Source organism: Sturnus vulgaris, chromosome 14 (genome assembly GCF_052056855.1).
Source record: "Sturnus vulgaris isolate bStuVul1 chromosome 14, bStuVul1.hap1, whole genome shotgun sequence".
NCBI lineage: Eukaryota > Metazoa > Chordata > Aves > Passeriformes > Sturnidae > Sturnus > Sturnus vulgaris.
The window spans coordinates 3,031,604-3,050,069 of NC_142256.1; the positions used below are offsets into that span (position 1 = coordinate 3,031,604).

At 45.3% G+C, this 18,466-nt stretch overlaps 1 protein-coding gene across 2 annotated transcripts; it reads left to right on the forward strand.

The window, feature by feature from the left end:
- The first annotated feature begins 332 nt into the window (after nucleotides 1–332).
- On the forward strand, nucleotides 333–17,930 carry LOC106853766 (ras-like protein family member 11A-like). Of its 2 annotated transcripts, XR_015806654.1 has the most exons (5): nucleotides 336–1,470; nucleotides 2,745–2,801; nucleotides 5,031–5,113; nucleotides 9,621–10,331; nucleotides 14,894–17,930. XR_015806654.1 is itself a non-coding variant. In XM_014877226.2 (4 exons), exons 1-4 carry the CDS (start codon nucleotides 1,326–1,328, stop codon nucleotides 10,086–10,088), a joined length of 753 nt encoding a protein of 250 aa, XP_014732712.1. In that variant the 5' UTR covers nucleotides 333–1,325; the 3' UTR covers nucleotides 10,089–15,903. The 2 variants fall into 2 exon arrangements, 1 of the variants encoding a protein (XP_014732712.1); XM_014877226.2 differs by having other exon boundaries at nucleotides 333–1,470; nucleotides 9,621–15,903.
- The last annotated feature ends 536 nt before the right edge of the window (nucleotides 17,931–18,466 follow it).

Consider the following 18,466-nt stretch of genomic DNA (forward strand, 5'->3'; position numbering starts at 1 on the left):
CAGTGATTTACACCCTGCCCTGATTTCCCATCCCTGGGAAGCCACCCTGGCTCTGGATCCTGCTAGGGAGGGTCAGATGTGTGCTGTGGGTCACAGCAGAGCCCTGAGAGCAGCTGGGCACACAGAGGCTTTTTGGGGGCTGCAAACTCTCCAGAGTGAGCCCAGCCCATCTTCTGCCTGCAGAAAAAGCTGCGTCCCCAGGTCTCTGTGAGCTCTGGGGGTTACCCTGCTCTCCATTCCCATCCACATCTCCCACACAGCCTGACAGAGTCCATGTCCCAGCCTTGCCTCTGCTCCCTTCCGAGAAGTTTTTCCAACTACATTATTTTTTTTTAGTTTAATTTACATCTGTTTCATATTATTTGCAATTCTGCTTTATCTGGGTCACTCCCTCCTCAGTGTTCTTCCCTCCCTGTTATCCCAGAGAACTGAGAGCTGATTGTAGCCAGTGTTCAGTTCCAGGCTGTCATCCCACAGACCCTGCCAGCTGTCCTAAAACCCCACTCCGTTTTCCTAGAGAAAATTCATTCCCTCTGAAAGAAATCCAGTCCTTCCTCAGCTTCCCAAGTCTGTCACCAGCCCTAAATTCACTTCCCTGTGTTTGGAGAGCCTGCAGTGTCCCACCCCAACGCTGCCCTTTAGGACTCAGAGCACGCACAAAGCAAAGCAAATGTATCCCGGAGGATTCAGGTGTCAGCTGGGATTTGGGAATATCCCACAGCTGCCTGAAAACTCTGGTTGGGGGGATGGAAATGCGTTTGTTATCCCGAAGAGCAGGGTCCCATCTGCGGGGCTGTGGAAGGACAGCACACAATGGCACAGAGAGAACAACAGAGCGCGGAGCTGGAGCCTTTGGAAAGCCAAAGGGACTGGACAGGCAGAACCGGATTATTCAAAGCAGAATTACAGCAGAGCATGAAGGGGTGACCGCACCGCGCTGAAAGCGCTCCCGTGACGGCTGTAAAGCCCCAAAATCTGGGTTTTGAGCAGCCAGCCAAGGGGCAGCACATAAAGCAGCCGGTGGGGAGGGATCCAGGAGCGCTGGATGCCGGCTGCAGGAATGTCCCGGTCCCCTCGTGATTGGCTGCGGGATGCTGGAGTCAGTTTTCACGGGGGCTGATCAAAAAGTTCCCTCGGCTCTCCAAAGGCTCTGTCTGAGCACAGGAATCGGCTGGAGGAGGCCGGGCGCTCTCACATTCCTCGGGAAAGCTTCAGTGGGATGAGAGGGTTTCTCGCTGCGAGGAGATCCAGCCGAGGACAGGCGCCGGGGAGCCGCGCTGCTGCTTTTCTCCCGCACATCGGCTTGAGGAGCCATCCCTTCTGGAATGCTTCTCATCCCTGAGGAGACGATGTCTCAGTACTCCACCAACTTCCTGCTGCTGCCCATCCCCGAGTACCCCGTGCTGGACTGTGCGCCCAACAAAATCATCAAGCTGGTGGTGCTGGGAGGCAGCAGCGTGGGCAAGACAGGTAAGTCGCAGGTGTGTGCCCCGCTTCTCCTGGCGGCTGGGCTTCCGAGCTCCTGGACTGCCCAAAACTGGGGCTTTTGTCACAGCTTAACTACTTCAATTTGCTTTTTTTTTTTTTTTTTTTTTTTTTTTTTTTAAAAGAATTTGTGAGGCGTGAGCAGCCAGCAGAGAGTTTTGTACTCACAAATGTTTCTACCCGGTCTTGTGTAAATTATTGAAGTGTGGTTGAATTTCCGCACCCCAAAAGGTGGCTTTTATCCTCCTGCTGTAAATGTTTCATGCTCTGCAGACAAATCACAGCATATGAGATGTGCCTTTATTATTCTGCAAAAGAGAGGGGAAGAAAAGAGGGTAAAGGGAGCACTGGTGCATTTCTATATCTGGATGATTTCAGGAATTATTAAAAGCAGATTGATTTATTACATCTGTGATTCCACGGGATTCAGCAAAATGTTTGATTGTTTTGGCTTTGAAGCAGCTACATCTTCATATTATTTTTAAATAGTTTGTTGAAGACTTTTTAAATAGTTTGTTGAAGCTGCACAGGCAATTTCATCTAAGGGTGGCAAAGGATGACCCAGTATCCCTGTGATAAAAATTATTGTTTGAAATTAAATCTATTATAAAATAATGTTGCTTGCAGAATAAGACATTTTATTTAACTCTTAATTAAGTGGTTTTGCAAGTTACTAGGAGTCTACTGAGATCAAAGCACTACAGGAATATAAGTTACTATTGCTATGATGGGATTTAAATATTTTATGCAGAAAAAGGAAAATGTTCTTATCAAAGAGTTTAAGGAAGCAGCTGAGGTGAAGGTGAATAAGAAGGCCAAAGGTGCTGGCTGTGATTAGATATCACTAATGGGTTTTGTGAGGGGTTTTAAGGCTGGAAAGAACCATTCCATCCATCAGCCTCACTTCTTGCATGGCATAAAATGCTTAAATTTGGATTAGCTGCAGTCTACTGGCTTGTTAATTATTGCAGGGCAAAGGACAGATTGCTTTACCTGCAATCACAGGGAGCCGAGCTGCCACCCTGAATCTGAGAGCTCATTTCCAATACAAGCTGTGAAAAACTCCGTGTTAGGTATCCCAGGCTGGCCCCACATCTTTGTCCGTGAGCGTTGAGAGTTGAGAGCAGCCCTTGCAGAACAACACGTGAGCAATCCAGAGATGAACTCGATTTTGTGCCTGCAGGAGTGTGTTCCACAAGTTGTGCCGAGGTGGAGCTGGGGTCTCGTTCAGGACCCATCTTTTTGTCTTTGTTTTGCAGCCCTGGTCGTGCGCTTCCTCACAAAGAGATTTATTGGGGACTACGAAGCCAACACTGGTGAGTTCTGCTCTCCCCAGCAGCACTGCAGAGAGCTGGAAAAGAAATCCCCTCTGTTTTGTGGCTGGTGCACGTTACAGGGAAGCCAAGTGGTGTTAGATGTCCATAAGGTGCATATTTTCAGTTAATAGCCTCGAGCTATGAAAGCAATAAATCAAAGGCTCATTATTTATGATCCTTTCAGCTGTTTTTTTTTTCCCCAAGTTGATGGAAAAGGATCAGAGTAAAAGCTTTGCTTGGGGACATACCTATACTGAAACACAGGCTCAAGGAGCAAACTACACATCAACTAAACCACAGAAACCCAATGCTGCTCCTCCTGCAACCCCAGGGAGGGCAGAGGAATTCTGAGGGGTGGAAAAGGTAGTTCAGAATTTTTCTGTGCATTCCCTTTATTTCGGGGGCTTTTATAACCAGGGAGACTTCGAAATTGAAGCCTTCTCTGCATAAGACAAGCAAAGCAACCATTCCTTTCTTGTTTAATCCAGGCATTGTGTTCATGTGAGCTGGTTCAGGAAAACTCTGACCGATTTGGCCAGTGCTGTAGGATGGATCCATGGCATCCCACAAATCGGTCACCTCACATTTCTGGGGTGAAGGTGGGCAGAATTCAGAAAATGCTTCACTTTGGAGATGCTTGCTGAGCTGAGGATGAGGAGGGAGCAGCACAAGACACCTCTGATGTGAGGAAATGCAGTCTGAAAGCTGCCCCTCACTGACCCCGAGTAACCCTGATGGTTGGCTGCACTTTTGCTCCTTCTCTCGTGTCACCTCTTCTCTGGGAGGTTGTACATCAAGTGGGAGCTGGGAGCTGTGCAGTGATTGCAGCCAGAGCCAGTGCTGGGACCCACGTGCTTTTCCCATGAAGCTCCCGGGCCCATGGCCATGCTGCAGGAAAAGTGAATATTCCAGCAAGAAGGAACAGGTGGCAGTGCCCTTGGGGTCACCCAGCCCTGCTTCTCCTTGTGCCAGCATCACCAGGCAGAGCAGGGGCAGTGCCTGGCAGCACCTGCTCTTTGTTCTGCAGGGCATCATGCAATGGGAACAGGGGCTTGTCTGCTCTTCCTTCAGGGGTGCAGTGTCTTCTCGTAAAACCATCTTTACAGCTTTAAATCAGGTCTGATTTTAAAATACAAACTAAATCCCACCAGGGCTGGATCCCCTCACAGTATTAAACCACTATAGGAAATGTGAGATTCAGTGCTAATTTCCTTGTGTTGAAAACGCTCTGTGAGCTCAGACTCTTTTCCACTGGAATAAAAACACTTGTTTACTTGAATCAAAGCTGATTTTCAGAAGTGAGGACATTACTGTCACTAGCCGGGCTCCCTGTTGATCTGAATTCCTCACTCTCCAGTGGGTGGGTTTCTCCACGTTTGACATTGTTCTGGAGGCAGCAGTGACAATTGTGCTGGGGTAAGACAGAAGGGCTGTACACAGCAGCTGTGGATTAGCATTTCTTCACAGCCCCACGTGACTTGTGTTAAATTCTAAAGAAAAACGATGATGACATCAACCTCTGAAGCTGACCTTGTCCCAACCACAGAGTTCATAAGATCAAGACTTAGATTTTCATTGTCATTTAACTCAGCTGCAGTAACAAAATAAAGTTCAAGCCCAGGATAGCAGGGCTCAGATCAGAGCCAGATCAGGCCTAGATGGGTGGAACTGGCACTTGGCTGTGTCCTCCAGATTAACCAAAGTCAGGTTTAAAGTGTCCAGTCTCTGGGGATTTCAACCAAACTCTGCTGAAATCACACAAACCCCAAAGAGCACCTGGAGGATTCGTGTAGAGTCACTCACTCTGTGTCTGAAACTGGAGCCCTTTCCTTTTTTAAAGACATCCAGAAAAATGCAGCAGGAAACACTCACACCTTTCACTGACCACACCTGGATGTCCTCATTTGTGATTATAAAAAGTGAACTGCACTTACATTTAAAGTTAACAATATGGACTGGAAACCTGAATGGGATTTATGTGCTCACTTTGAGGATGTGACTCAGTCCTGAGTGGCCCTTTGCCTGTCCCCAGGGTGGCTGTACACTCAGGACATGTCCCCACACAGCAAACACACCCCCCCCTTCACTGAGCAAACACCCCACTTTTCTACAGGCAGCTCCTCATCCTAAATCTCCAAACTCTGAATTTCAACAGTCCAGTTTTACTTCTCCTTTCTAATTTTGGTTCCCTGGTACAGTCCCTGACTAACAATCTTCCTTCTCCCCCAGGTGCTTTGTATTCCAGGAAGTTCACCATAGATGGGGAGCAGATGTCTCTGCAGGTGCAGGATACTCCCTTTGTCTCATTGGAGGTAAAACAACTGCTCTGTGCTTTTCAACACTCTTCTGTCTTATGTTTGTTGCCAGCACTTCCATCTGTAATTAACTTTGCTTAGCAGCAGGAAAACACCTGGGCTCAAACCCAAGACTAATCAAGGTACCTGAAACTCCACCAAAACGAGCTCTTGAAGGTGTTAAATCAGGCTCCTTCAGGAGCAAGTCAAAATTAAAACGATTTTATTTCCAACACATTACTAAACAGCAGTGAAATCACAATCTGGTTCCCTCCTGCCAACAGCTTGATTGTTTTATTTTATGTCAAGTGGTTTCTGTCTCTGCATGGCAGAAAATTCACCTGCCCAGAGGCCCAGCTTGGACCTTCCTCCTCCACACCCAAAGAGTCTCAGATTTAGAGAAGTGTTTCTTTCCAAGGGGCCAGGCTTCACAGCAGTTGTCATTTCCAGCTATGGTGCTTTGCCCTGCTTTCCTTTCTCTGGTTTTAAATGAATTCCCTTTTTTTTTTTTTTTTAAGGTGTTAGCATTTATCACACTCTTCTTTCTATCAGTGTTCTAGACAGTTGGACTTGATGATATGAAAGACCTTTTCCAGTATTAATGATTCAATAATTCTATTATGATATTAAAGACCTTTTCCAATCTTAATGATTTGATGATTCTATTATATTCTAGATTTAATATGCTACCAGGAACTTCTTTCTAGAAATATTTTTCCAAGCAGGATTTATGCTTTCTATCCTTGAAGATCTGCTTCACGTGCAGAACAAGAGGATGAAAACAGGAAATGTAATGAAATTTGGGGTTACATGAACGGTGGAAATCTCATGAGTAATAATTCCTACAGAACAGCAGAGATTTCGTGATAAAATCAGGTATTCTCATTGCACCACCAGGCTTGAACTTCTGGGTGTGGCCTTAACCTCAGTCTAAACTGAGGTTTGGCCAATATATGCTGGGATGGGGACAGCACCTTCTGTCCTCGAGTGGCAAGAGCTGTCCTGGACACTCTGCACCCCTTGTTTTACCTGCACACACCCACGTGTGCATCTCTGTGCTGTAAATGTAAATTCCATCCCAAATTCACACAACGGGATAAACAAAGCTCCTGCAGTTCCCATTTCCAGCTTCTGTGAGTGGAGGGGGATGAAGGGGAAAGCTTTGCTGCAATCCCACTCTCTGCTGGGCTGGGGTGCACAGAGCAGAGGGCAGGAGCCCTCACTGCTCTGGACACTCAGAAGCAAACAAAAAACTGCAGTGGAAGCTCTCCAAATACTCAAGTGGGATTTAGCAGCACAAAGGTCTTTGCCAGTTTGTCCTGCAGAGAGGAGGGGAGAGATTGGGCCCCACTGGGATTGCTGATAAACATTTAACAAAGGGAATCCCCTCTGTCTTCTGTGCCGTGGACAAAGGAGGGATTGCAATAATCTAGCTCCTGTTTTCAGACCACATAAATGCTATTTTCCTGTTTAAATTAATAATGCCCTTAATTAAGTCTGGTCACTCCAGAGCTGTACAAAATTAGTCAAGCCAACAGCTGAGGCTGCTTAGTGAGAAATTATTTGAAATTAGTTAGGAAGGAGTTCCATTTTCTTTGTCCCAGTCCCTGTTCCAAGATCTCCCACAGACACGCTTATCTCACCCTGTGTCTGTCAGCTTCAAATGATGTATCTGCAATAACTGAAGGGACTGTGACAGAACAGGGTAAGACTGAGAAAAGGCTGGATTTTTTATTTAAATCCTTAAGGAAGAGAGTTTCCTGCACTCTGCAGGCTGGGTACAGTGTTTCAGGAGGAAATCATGTGGAAACAGTCAGGATTCAAGCCCCCAGAAACGTGGAAGTGTAAGAGAGAAACAGAAGCAGGTTTTGTTGGGTGATTCATTGCTGCTTGGCCTATACACTGCAAAGGCCTGTGTGTTTTAAAATTCATTCTGGAGCAGAGATTTCCATTTTAAAAGTAGCCCATTAGCCTTTGATTTCCTGAATAAAGCATTCCACTTGGGATTATCCATCCATCCATCCATCTCACTACTGGGTGGGCCTAGCTGGAGTGAGGAAGAATTTCTGCTGTTCTCTGAATGATGTGCACCTTCTTCAAACCCATTTTCAAAGCTTGCCAGTGCAATTAGTTCCCTTTTTTTTTTTTTTTTTTGCCATGAAAGGGTTTTGCTGGTGAAAAGAGGCTTCCAGGACATGGAGAGTGGCTAATTATCCCCAGACTGGCTACAGCCCAGACCCCAACAGTGCAAATTCAAATTGCCCTTCTTCCCAAAGCCTGCCCCAGCCTGGCTGGAGTTCACTCTCATTAACCTTTCCAGCAAGGCTGTTGGGGAGGATCACTCTTCATCATTCTGTTTTGGGCTTTGGGGAGGAGTGATAAGAGTATCTGATAACCAATTTCACTGCTCACAGGATTTAGCTGTGAGCTGGCAAGGGCAAAGAACCTCAAGGTGTTGTCAGTGCCTCTGTGGGCAATAATGAAATATTTACAAAGGGCACTTGGCTGGAAGAACTCCTGAGGAAAGTTTTAAGCCTAATTTACACTCTGACCCTTCAGAAATTCTGCTTCCTCCTCACAGAAGAGCTTGTCCATAGCTCTTTTACTGCCTGACCTGCCAGAAGAAAAACTGATCAGTTTTACTCATTCTTTTCCACCTCTGCTCTTTGAAGTTAGGCTTTATAATTCATATTTAGGTTTAAATAGAAGTGATCTGTTTGGAGAGAGAGTGCTGAATACTAAATTCTGTTAGAATTAATGAATGGCAGATACGTATTCTACAGATTAATAGAAAATGGAATGTCTTTTCTATTAGTCTCACTGAAGCTGATGAAAATTTCTTGGGTGGAATTTAGCAACAATAATAAAAATTCGAGCTCTCTATTTGTGATGCTGTACTCCCCTTAAAATACACATAGAATGTGCTTGTTGGATATAAAAAAAATTACACCATTGCAGAAATGTAATATTGACAGGAGTGTTAGTTTTGCAAAGCAAGCTTGGCTGCAGCAGGGATCTCCCTCTCTGGCTGGGTGATCCCTGCCCAGCAGGGATAACAAAGAGGAGAGGATTAACTGGAAATAGCTTCATCCTGACAAGTGTGCTGATCTCTTTTCAAGCCCACAGTGCTCTATTGAGCTTTGTATTCCCAGAGATGGTTGTTGTTGGGGCTCTAAATAGGAGTGGTGATGGGCTCAAGAAATGTGTGACCAGAAAAAGATGACATGAACCCATCACTGCTCCACAATTTACTGATGAGACTTCACCTGATTTTCAGTTCCAGTCGTTGGTTCTTGGTAACAAATTGATTTTTTTTTCAAAAGAACTTTGACTATCTGGGGATCTGCAAGGCAGGAAAACCTGGCAGGCTTCACCAGAATTAGTGAGAATCTCTGTCCATGGAGACATTGAATAAAGAATTGGAAAAAGCCCGAAAAGTCACCTTGGGGGACAACTGTTCACTTGTCATGGTGTGACAAATCTGATGGATTTTTTATGCTCTTACTGAGCCCATCACAGTTTTATCCACAATAAGGGTGTGAGTTTCTGACTGCTTGGGTACAAGAGAATTCAGAACTGACTATTCAAAGCAGTATTTTGGCTTTTCTCTTTAACCCATTTGCTCTGACCCCTCTCCACCCCACATTACTGCTTTCCTGCAGTGTGGGATCAGGGACTGATGGAAAAGACCTCCAGGGGTGAATGATCCCCACCTTGCACTGAGTGCCACATCCAGTCATTCCTTGAACACTTCCAGGGATGGGGACACCAAACCTCCCTGGGCAGCCCCTTCCAAAGCCTGACCACCCTTTCCATGGAGAAATTCCTCCTGATACCCAACCTAAACCTCCCCTGGTGCAGCTTGAGGCTGTTTCCTCTTGTCCTGTCACAGGGAGCAGACTTGGCTACAACCTCCTTTCAGGGAGTTGTAAGGAGTGACCAGGCCCTGATACCTTAAGTTTTAGGTTTTTCTGTTCTGCTTGGGTGTGCTTTGCTGTTGTGCTTGGGTGGTGAAGACAAAACAGTCCTAGTCCAGCTAAGGACTCAAGGACAACTGCTTCAAACTTCAGGCTCTAAGCATAAACAACGTGAAAAGAGGAGGGTGGGCAAGCAGGCAAGCAAGGAGGATGAAAAGTCACGATTTGAGGCTATTAATTGGACAAGTGACTCCTGCATGCAAATGGACTGAAACCCATAAAGGTGTGAGATCTCGTGACCAAGCTCTCTTTTGCTTCCATCTTGGAATCGTCCAGGCAGAGGGACTTGTACTGCCAGGCTGTGGCCTTTGAAGGCCTCTCAATAAATATCTATTTTATTCCCTTAACTCTGTGTAGCCTCTGTTCCAGCTCCTCTAGGCATCAGCACCCCCTGAATCTCCTTTTCTCCAGGCTGGACACGCTGGCACTGGGAATTTCTCTGATACACCCAGTGAGGTTTCTGGCAGTAAAAGAACAAACAGCCCCATGTTAAAATCCAGCTGTGTCTGGGGCTGTTCCCTGACATGCAAATCCTGTTGTTTTTTCAGGATGACACAGACAGCATCTGCTGCCAGGAGCAGATAAACCGCTCGATCTATTGGGCCGACGGCTTCGTGTTCGTTTATTCCATCACGGACTACGAGAGCTTCCGCCTGCTGCGACCCCTGCACCAGCACATCCGCAGGATCCACCCCAACGCCAACATCCCCCTGCTGCTCATGGCCAACAAAGGGGACCTGCTGAGGGCCAGGCAGGTGTCCTCCAAGGAAGGGCTGCAGCTGGCCACCGAGCTGGGCGGCACGTACAGCGAGGTGTCGGCGCGGGAGAACTGCGACGGCGTGCACGAGGCTTTCCAGCAGCTGTGCCAGGAGCTGAGCAGGAGCAGCAGCAGCTGCAACGGGGAGAAGAGGAGAGGACTCCACCTCGTGAGGCCCAAGTCGCCCAACATGCAGGACTTGAAGAGGCGTTTGAAGCAGGCTCTGACTTCCAAAGGCAAATCGGCCACCGCGCTTTGATGAGGCCGCCCGGGAGTTGTGTTCCAGAGCCCTGGGTGGAAAAAAGGGGCATCAATTCAGCCATGGGGCTGTGTGAGAGACCCTTTCACATCTTTCTCCAAAAGCCTCTGCTCACTCAGCAAAGGAACTCGCAGAATTTGTTCTCTGGGGCAGGGATTTCGAAACTGTGGTTTAAAAAAAGAGATCGTCCCAAATTTTTTTTTTGTTTGAAAGGGGTGCAGTCAAATATCTTGGTGTTAAAAGGTAGGTTTTGTTACTGAGAATAATGAAATCCTGCTTATAAGAGATGTGACTCCCCTTGGGAATGGTTGTGGTCCCAAACACAGGCAGTGAATTACAGAAGGACATGAGGAGAGTGATGGGAGCTGTACCGAGCAAGAAAAATGGACCAGGATCTGCTTCATTGCAAGACTGGAAAAAAATGATTTAATTCATTTAAACCAAGAGCACAAATAGTGAGAAGTATCAATTGAAAGAAAGAGCTCTGAGCAATGTGGAGAGATCTGTTCATATGCAAACTTCAGCCTTACAATGTCTCTTTAAAGGGAGATTTTTTAAAAATCACTATTTTTTCAGATTATTTTTGTTTGAAAGCACAGTGACTGCTTCTGAAAGCGATTATTTGGGCAAAATACAAACTCGTGACGGCATTTTGTAGTCAGTTTCTCCACGGCATTTCTCATTTTTCTGAATGTTTCATACATGGCAAAAGGGAGAAAGAGATCAGAGTGGTTTAAAACTTGCCCAAAAATAGCACTGATCAAGAGCAAGGAGGTCACCTAAAACTCTTAATTTTTTAAAGTTAGACTTCAAGTTCAAAATACTTTCAAAGAAACAAAGCCTTCACATGAAACATATTTACATCATTAGGTTGTCTGGGGTTTTTTTAAGAAGAAAAGATTTTATGATGCCTGAAATGTTTGGCTTGGGGAATTCATTATTTTGTTGTTTGAGTGAAACCCAGGCTCCCCTGAGCAGCTCCCAGAGCATCCCAGCCTGTCAGGACATATCCCAGCAGCAGAGTCTGCCTGTGCCTCAGCACATCCAGGGATTTGGGGCTGTGTCCCATAAAGTGATTTCTGGAACCAATAAACCAGCACAGAGCTCCCAGCACTCTGTTCTCTGTGAGATGGGGAGGAAAGGGCTTGGCCATGTCAAATTCAGGATGCACCAACCTCTTCTTCAAACACAGCAATTCAAGGACCATGAAATGAAGTCAAGCTCAGCGATTTATACTCAGGGACACTGGAGGGAAACCCGAGTTTGATGGATATGGAAAAACACTCCCAGCTGCACTTTCATCTGGCAAGACTGAGCTAAATCAACCTTTTCCTCATTAGGAGCAGCAAAAATGGAAATAGAGTCTGATGAGTATTTGTATAGCTCAGGGCTTTAAAATGTGCTTTGTATTCTTCATTTCCCTACATTAGACAGCTCTAGCCATGATTTTATCACCTGGATTTGTCTTATCTCCAGCTCACTTTCTGTTTTATTTATTGTTTTCCACAGCTGCTCATCTGAGAATGTCTTGTGTTCTGATTCATTGAAGAGTCTTTCATTCCCACAAATGCCCTGCACCTGGTTTTAAATTCAGTTTCAAGTGGTAGTAGGAGGGGAAAGGTTGGATCATCCAAAAAGGGACTCAAATTATATCAGAGAATTTTTACTTTGCCTTGTGCTTAATTAACAATTTAGTGTTTGAGCAGTGTCATTAATCATCCCAGGCACTTTGATATTTATGGCATGGAATTTCAATGTTTTAAATTAATGATAGCACAGCTCAAATATTGAATCTAGAGATTGGAGGACTCAAATATCGAGTCTAAAGATTCAATAACAAGAAATAGAGAAGTTTGCAGGACACACAGAAACAGAGCTATTTTTGTGTTGGAAAAATGATCACCAATTTTGAATAGCAATGAACAACTTTGCCACTCCAGTACTGTATGACAAGGGCTAGATTTGCTGAAAACAATTTGCTGACATTGGTTTGAATTTGTGCTCCAGCTCTTGGAAGTTTGCAACTTCCTTCAGCTCAAATCCTTTCTGATTTGGGAAGAAATGTCACCAAAATTCAAACCTGTCAGTGTTTTAGTTTCGTTAGTGATTAATTAAAACATGCAAGGTCTTCCCTGAGTAGTGAATAAAATGGCTGCTTCATGTGTCACGTATTTAAATATTCCTTGTTTACATTAAAATCTATTGTTTTCCCATCTTACAACCTAAGATACCCTGCTTTGGAAATATTCCTTATGCAAATAAGTATTCCCACACTCCTGTGGGGGGGAAAAAAACCCTACATTTTTGCTAAAGCCAAAAAGTATTGAAACATTTAAGTTTTCTCTTAGGTACTAACATGTGGCAAACATTTATTCTGCTCCAGAAACTTTAGTATTTCCTTTGTTCATTGACCAGGAGTACAAATACTGGTTTTAAGCCAGGACTAACCATCTAACAGAAGGCAATAAAGCTCAGAATTTTTATTTGGGGTGCAACAGATGAGCCCCAGGACACCTCACTGTGCCCCAAAGGCAAGGCTGAATGGCAGCACGAAAAGCAGGGAGAAAAGAATGCTATAGAATTAAGTGCCTAAAAATAATCCTGTACGAGATCAAAGTTTAGCCATGTAGAACCTGATCCTGAATTAGAAACTTCAGGCTGCCAGGGGAAAACATGTATTCTACTGAAGGTTTAAAATTAACCCTCTAGAGAGAAAGTACTGCCATAAAGGAGGGAAGAGGGAAAACAAGGATTTAAGAGCGTGGGGTGATTTTTAGATAACAAAGAAAATTCTCCTCTCAGTTCTATTGATTTAGCTCAGATTAACTCCACTGGAATCAATACCAACAGCAGTGAGCTGCAGAATTCCTTCTTTTAATTTTTTTTTTCTCATCCCCCATCGTTCTCCTGAGCATTTTAAATCTTTAAGCACCATCTGGTTTTCAAGATGGTTTTACAGCTGGGTTTACTTGGGCACAAAGCAGTTGAGTGATTTGCCCCAAGGTTACACAGCTGAGCAAGTACTTGAGAGGAACTCCAACCCTGTGTCCTTTGTAATTAATTCCCAACTCTCTACAACAACTCACAGGCTGTACCCCTCCCTCAAGGTATGCACAGTGAGTTGCATTGCACAGGAATGTCATTAAAAGTTGGGAAAAGTCTCTTCAGTTTCAGCTGTGTTAGGGACTGAGCAAAGCCACAGTGACAGGCTGGCACCTCACAATTACAGCAACACCAAGACAGGCTTGGGAGTCACTGCAAATATTTCTTAATGGTTATTTCTGTGTTCCTGTCAGCTGCATTTCTCACACATGCCCAGTGGTTCCCCATGGAAACACAGTGTGATCTGGGAAAAGGGAAAATCAGGCTCTATTTTCAACTTTTCCTGTGACTTGCTTGATGATCTTGGCCAGATCTCTCCATCTGAATAACTCTGCCTGTAGGTCACAGATACCTGTCACACACTCCAGTATCCACGGGAGAGAATCACCAAGGAGAAATCCAGGAATTGCCCCCATTTGCATAGGGATGGCTGAAATATTTACATCTGAACTCACATCCTGCTTCTGCATTCCTTTAGAACTCTGTTGTTGTTTGGATCCCACATTTACACCTGGAGCAGAGGAGAAAACCAGAAAATTCAGATCCTGTTTTCAGGGAATAGGTCAGACAGAAATATTTGTATCCAGGGTACCTGGCTGCTCCCAAGATTTGTGCCAGGTGCACAAATGAAGAAGAAGGAATAATTTTCTGAGATACCAAAAGAAACTTGCTCTGGACCAGAAAACAGTTGTCTAATTGTTTTCCAAGGCATGCTGGGTGGCTGCCAGCTGATTGTTATTGCTGGATTCCCCTCTGCCCACTGGCAAAGTAGATTTGGGGTCAAAATCCCACTGCTGTGTTTGCAGAGCCAGCACACGGCCCTGAGGCAGCAGAACACAAAGAAATGCTTGCTAATATTTCATGTTCGTGGATTCTCAGAGCTCTGCTGAGCTGTGCTCGTCTCCTCTGGGGCTCACACAGGAAAACCACGCAATGAAAGTTAAAATAGATCTCCAGCTTCACTTGAAAAGCTCCAAAGCAGGGACAATGGGGTAGAGAAGATGATCCAATCTATCAGCAATGGAGACAAAGCAAGACTCTTCCTTTGATAACTTCTCACTGGCTCTGCCCTCCTTGCCCCTTTCCATTCATGCCTTTGTTCTCATTTAACTTAGCAAGCAAAAACTACTGCAATTCTTCTTCCTTTGGCTTAGAAACATACTTTTGCTGGCTAGTTTAAAATTTATTTCCAAATATTTGAACTCCAAACACGGTTTATAACAAGACAAGAGTGTCTACTTAGTCTTTTGACCTTATTTACCTAAAGAATTTTAAAGCACTGCTACAACTCTGTGCTTTGAATTCCTGCCACTTCTCCCCAAGAGCTCTCACTGACTTAGCTCAATATTTCCTCCCCTTGTTTTGTACTTAAAATGTTGAGCTTATTATCTTGCAGAGTCATTGCTTATTTAAACCTGTTTAGTTCTTAAATTTTGCTGCTCTCTTCTGAAATCCCTTTGGTTTAACCAGACAGATTCTCTTCTCTAAGCAGCTGTGCAAGTGAAAAAGGAGCTCAGAACAGCTGGCGATTTTCTGCTCTGTCAGATTTTTGCCCATTATTGAAGATTTTGGAATAAACAGGAGCATGGAAAATGATGCAGCAAACCCACTTCTCATCTCCCTTCATCTGTAGCTGGTGCAATAATTTTATCTGTCATGAAGTGGACAAAGTTCATCCTAAATGATAATGCTTTTTCCTACAGATGGAAAAACACCAAATATGAAGCAGAGAGCTGAGCTGATAGACTGTAAACCCTGGGATCCAATTCATTCAGGAGCTGTCACACCAATCCTCTCTCCTTTAGAAGATACATTTTTAACATTTTCCCTCTTATCCAAGAAGGATTTCAAGACTGAGCCTCTGCATCTCATCACACAGACACTTCCCATCCCCTCCAGCAGGTCAGGGGGAAGCTGCACATTTTCCAAGGATGATGGGTGAAACTATGCATGTCTGTGCTGTTATGAGGGATGATTGTGGAGACTGTTCCTAAGGACGTTTTTCTTCTCTCTGGGCAGTAATGCAGAACACTCACAATCAGTAACTGGTCGTTTGGAAAAGATATTACAGGGGGTTTTGCTGAATCTGGAGACATTCTGTACCTTCTCTGCTGGTTAGAAAGCTCACCAGATAAGCAGAGGTTGGGTTTTTTCTGAGGTTGTCTTTGAACTCTCACAGAGAGAGTTGAATTATTTCACTTTTGACTGTGATCCAGGTTTCCACATGCTTGCAGAGCCCACCACTCTTCTCTGTTCTGCATTCTATTTCACTTCAAAACCCACTATTTTCCTATGCCATGATGAAAAAGCTGATTTGGAACATCACATTAATAATGTAACAGCCAATTCTCTTGATGCCCTCTTTTTGATGAAGGTCGTGGCTTTGCATTTGTTGGGGACCTGAACTCAAACTCATGCTCTGTCAGCAAAGGTGTTTGACCAGGCTGCCCAGAGCAGCTGTGGCTGCCCCTGGATCCCTGGCAGTGTCCAAGGCCAGGCTGGCCAGGGCTTGGAGCAACCTGAGATACTGGGAACTGTCCCTGCCCGTGGCAAAGGGTGGGACTGGATGGGATTTAAGGTCCCTTCCAACCCAAACCATTCCATAACTCTGGGTTTTGAATGAACAAGGCTCTTCATTCTCTACCTAGCAGTTCTGTGACTGTCAGCAAAGAGCAGTGGGGTCAGGGAATAAAAGAGAAATCCAATCTTTCAATTACTCTCCTGTCTGCCTTTGATTTTCCATAAGGGAGACTGACCCTCCCTCAAGCTCTGGGAAAGGTGACAGGCTGGATATAGAGGAAGTGATGGTGACAATTCTGCCTCCACAGTCTGTGCTCCAATCCCTCCACCTGGGAACCGTGCCAGAGGTCAACATCTGTAGGAACCTCCCAAATGCCCAAAAAAAAGGTTACTGGGAACTATCATCTCTCTGAGGCTGAACCAAAATGTTCTTTCTGTGAACTACACATCTGGAGATGCTTTGCTGGAAAGGAAGCTCAGAATCCAGGCCTGGGAGAGCCATTGGTGTTTCCCATCCACATCCATTCAGAGCAGTGGTGAATCCCCAGGTCTCCATCACCTTGCAGCCCACGGGGTTCCATCAGGCCCATGTCAAAGTCACTTCTGCTCCTGAAGGTGTGCCATGGTGCTGCTGTTCCCAGGGCAAGCACTGGCAATGGAGGCTTGGAGTTGCCATTCTCCTCCACCCTTTTAGCTGCCAAGACCACCTATGAAGTGCAGAACCCGAGTTAGCACCCGATGCCAAATATATGTGACAAGTGTTCATCAGTCTGTGCTGGAGAGCAGGAGCTGGCTCTCAGGAGAGGCCTGATCTGCCAAAAGAGCAGCTTTTAAAGCCCAGAATACATATTTGTGTCAGGCCTGTGAAATGATACATTTTATATGGAAGTGCTGTTCTGTGGGAGTTATTTATTAGGCAGCTTTAAAGAAAGCAAGAAGTTTTGTTTCTAAATCCTGAGTGCTAGTCGCTGAAAGTCCTCATTTTTTTCTATTTTTGTAGCTTTAATTTTAGCCATTTGCACTTCTGAACCTCAAACCGTGGAATGAAGTGAAACACGTGGAGCCAGAGGTTCATCCCTTCACACATTTGGAAATGCACATTTTCCCCACACTGCAAATCCATCTCAGCACCGAAAGAATCAAAAATCTTGAGTAGGGCTGAGAGAATATGCTCAGTTTGCAAAGTCCAGACACTCCTGAATCCCAGTGCTGTGGCTTCTGGGAAGAGCCACTGGTGAGACAAGACATTTGAAAGGCATCAATGCTCATCACCCACTTACACATGGTTTGCAAGGAGTTTGAAAGCCAAGGCATCCCAGGATGAGAGGAAAGGCTCTCAAAGGGTTAAACGCTTCCTGCCTTTAATCTAGAATCACGTAATGTGGAATGAATGTTTCAGCTCAAACTGTTTCCTCACTCTGACAGCTTCGTGGTGTGAGGTCAAAGTGTGGGAGAGATGGGGAGAGGAGAGGGGGAGCATGGAGTGGTGAGCTGCTAAATCCAGAGAGACACATCCAGAGAAATAAAAGAGATGGATTCTCCAGCAGCCCCGACCCAGCTGGGATGGCTGTGGTGGAGCCATGGGCAAATGTGTGGGACTTGAAGGATTTCCTGCTCCAGGCTCCCTCTGCTTCTCCCTCGTGCTCCTGCTCGGCTCCAGGCACGGTTCCCACGCCACGTTGCAAAATGCACCTCGAGTTTCTCACAGCTGCTCTGCCCAAAGTGCAGCTCCAGTCCTTCCTGCACCCTGCACATGCAGGACATGGGATTCCTCTGGGGGTACTGCTGGCTGTATTTGTTTTCCCTTCCTGTGTGGATCTTTTCCTATGAAACCAGGTCTGTTCTGTGCACCAAAGTGCCCCACCCAGTGCAGAAAACGTCAATTTAAAGCAGACTTCAAATTAATTTGATTTTTTGGACCAACCATCACTTCTTACACCAAGAGTGGCCTGGTTTGATTTCATTTGTAGGCCCTCCTACAAGGACAGAACACTCAGTCATGGCTGTCTCCATGTCAAAACGCATTTCTACAGATCAGAGCATCACGTTTGTCTTTTTCCTTGTAGTTTTCACCTCTTCTGCCAGGGACAAAAAGTTTTCGTTTGGGTAATTACTGAATTTTTTGCCCATCAGCATAAACTTCTAATCACTGATACAAGGATTGAGAAAATGTAAACAATTACACAAACAATTAAATGCACTATGTGCCTTCCCTCTTAAGCCAAGCACAACAGTCTCGACCTCCTTTCACCCTGGGTTACTCAGCCCACCCCAAATCCTTGTTTTTCTTCCTGAAGCATATCTGAGCAAGGGCACCACGTGCTGCTTTGTGGGGCTGATGTTTTGGCATGTGATGGGGTGTGACAGGAACATGGTCTCCCCCCGGGGTCACCTCTGCAGCCCCTGGCTGCTGGCACATCAGTGCAGTGACCCCACAATTTATGCCCCAAACACTCGTTCCAAGGAGCAAAGATAAGGACATCCCCCTCCCCAGCCCATGGCAGGAACACAGAGACATTTGGTAGATCAACCTACTGCTGAGAATAGTAAATTCTGCATCTTCCCACCAAATGATAACAAACGTCTGAAGGGAATCAGCTGACAAATCCTCTTGCTCAACACCCCTCGTCCCTAAGCTGCATGGAAAAAACAAACTCCTTTCATGGCAGGAAATCCTCAGACCAGTTTGTCACCGGGATTCAGACAGATTTAAATAACAGAGCTGCTAACAGTGGATTTTGAGTGGTGAATGATAC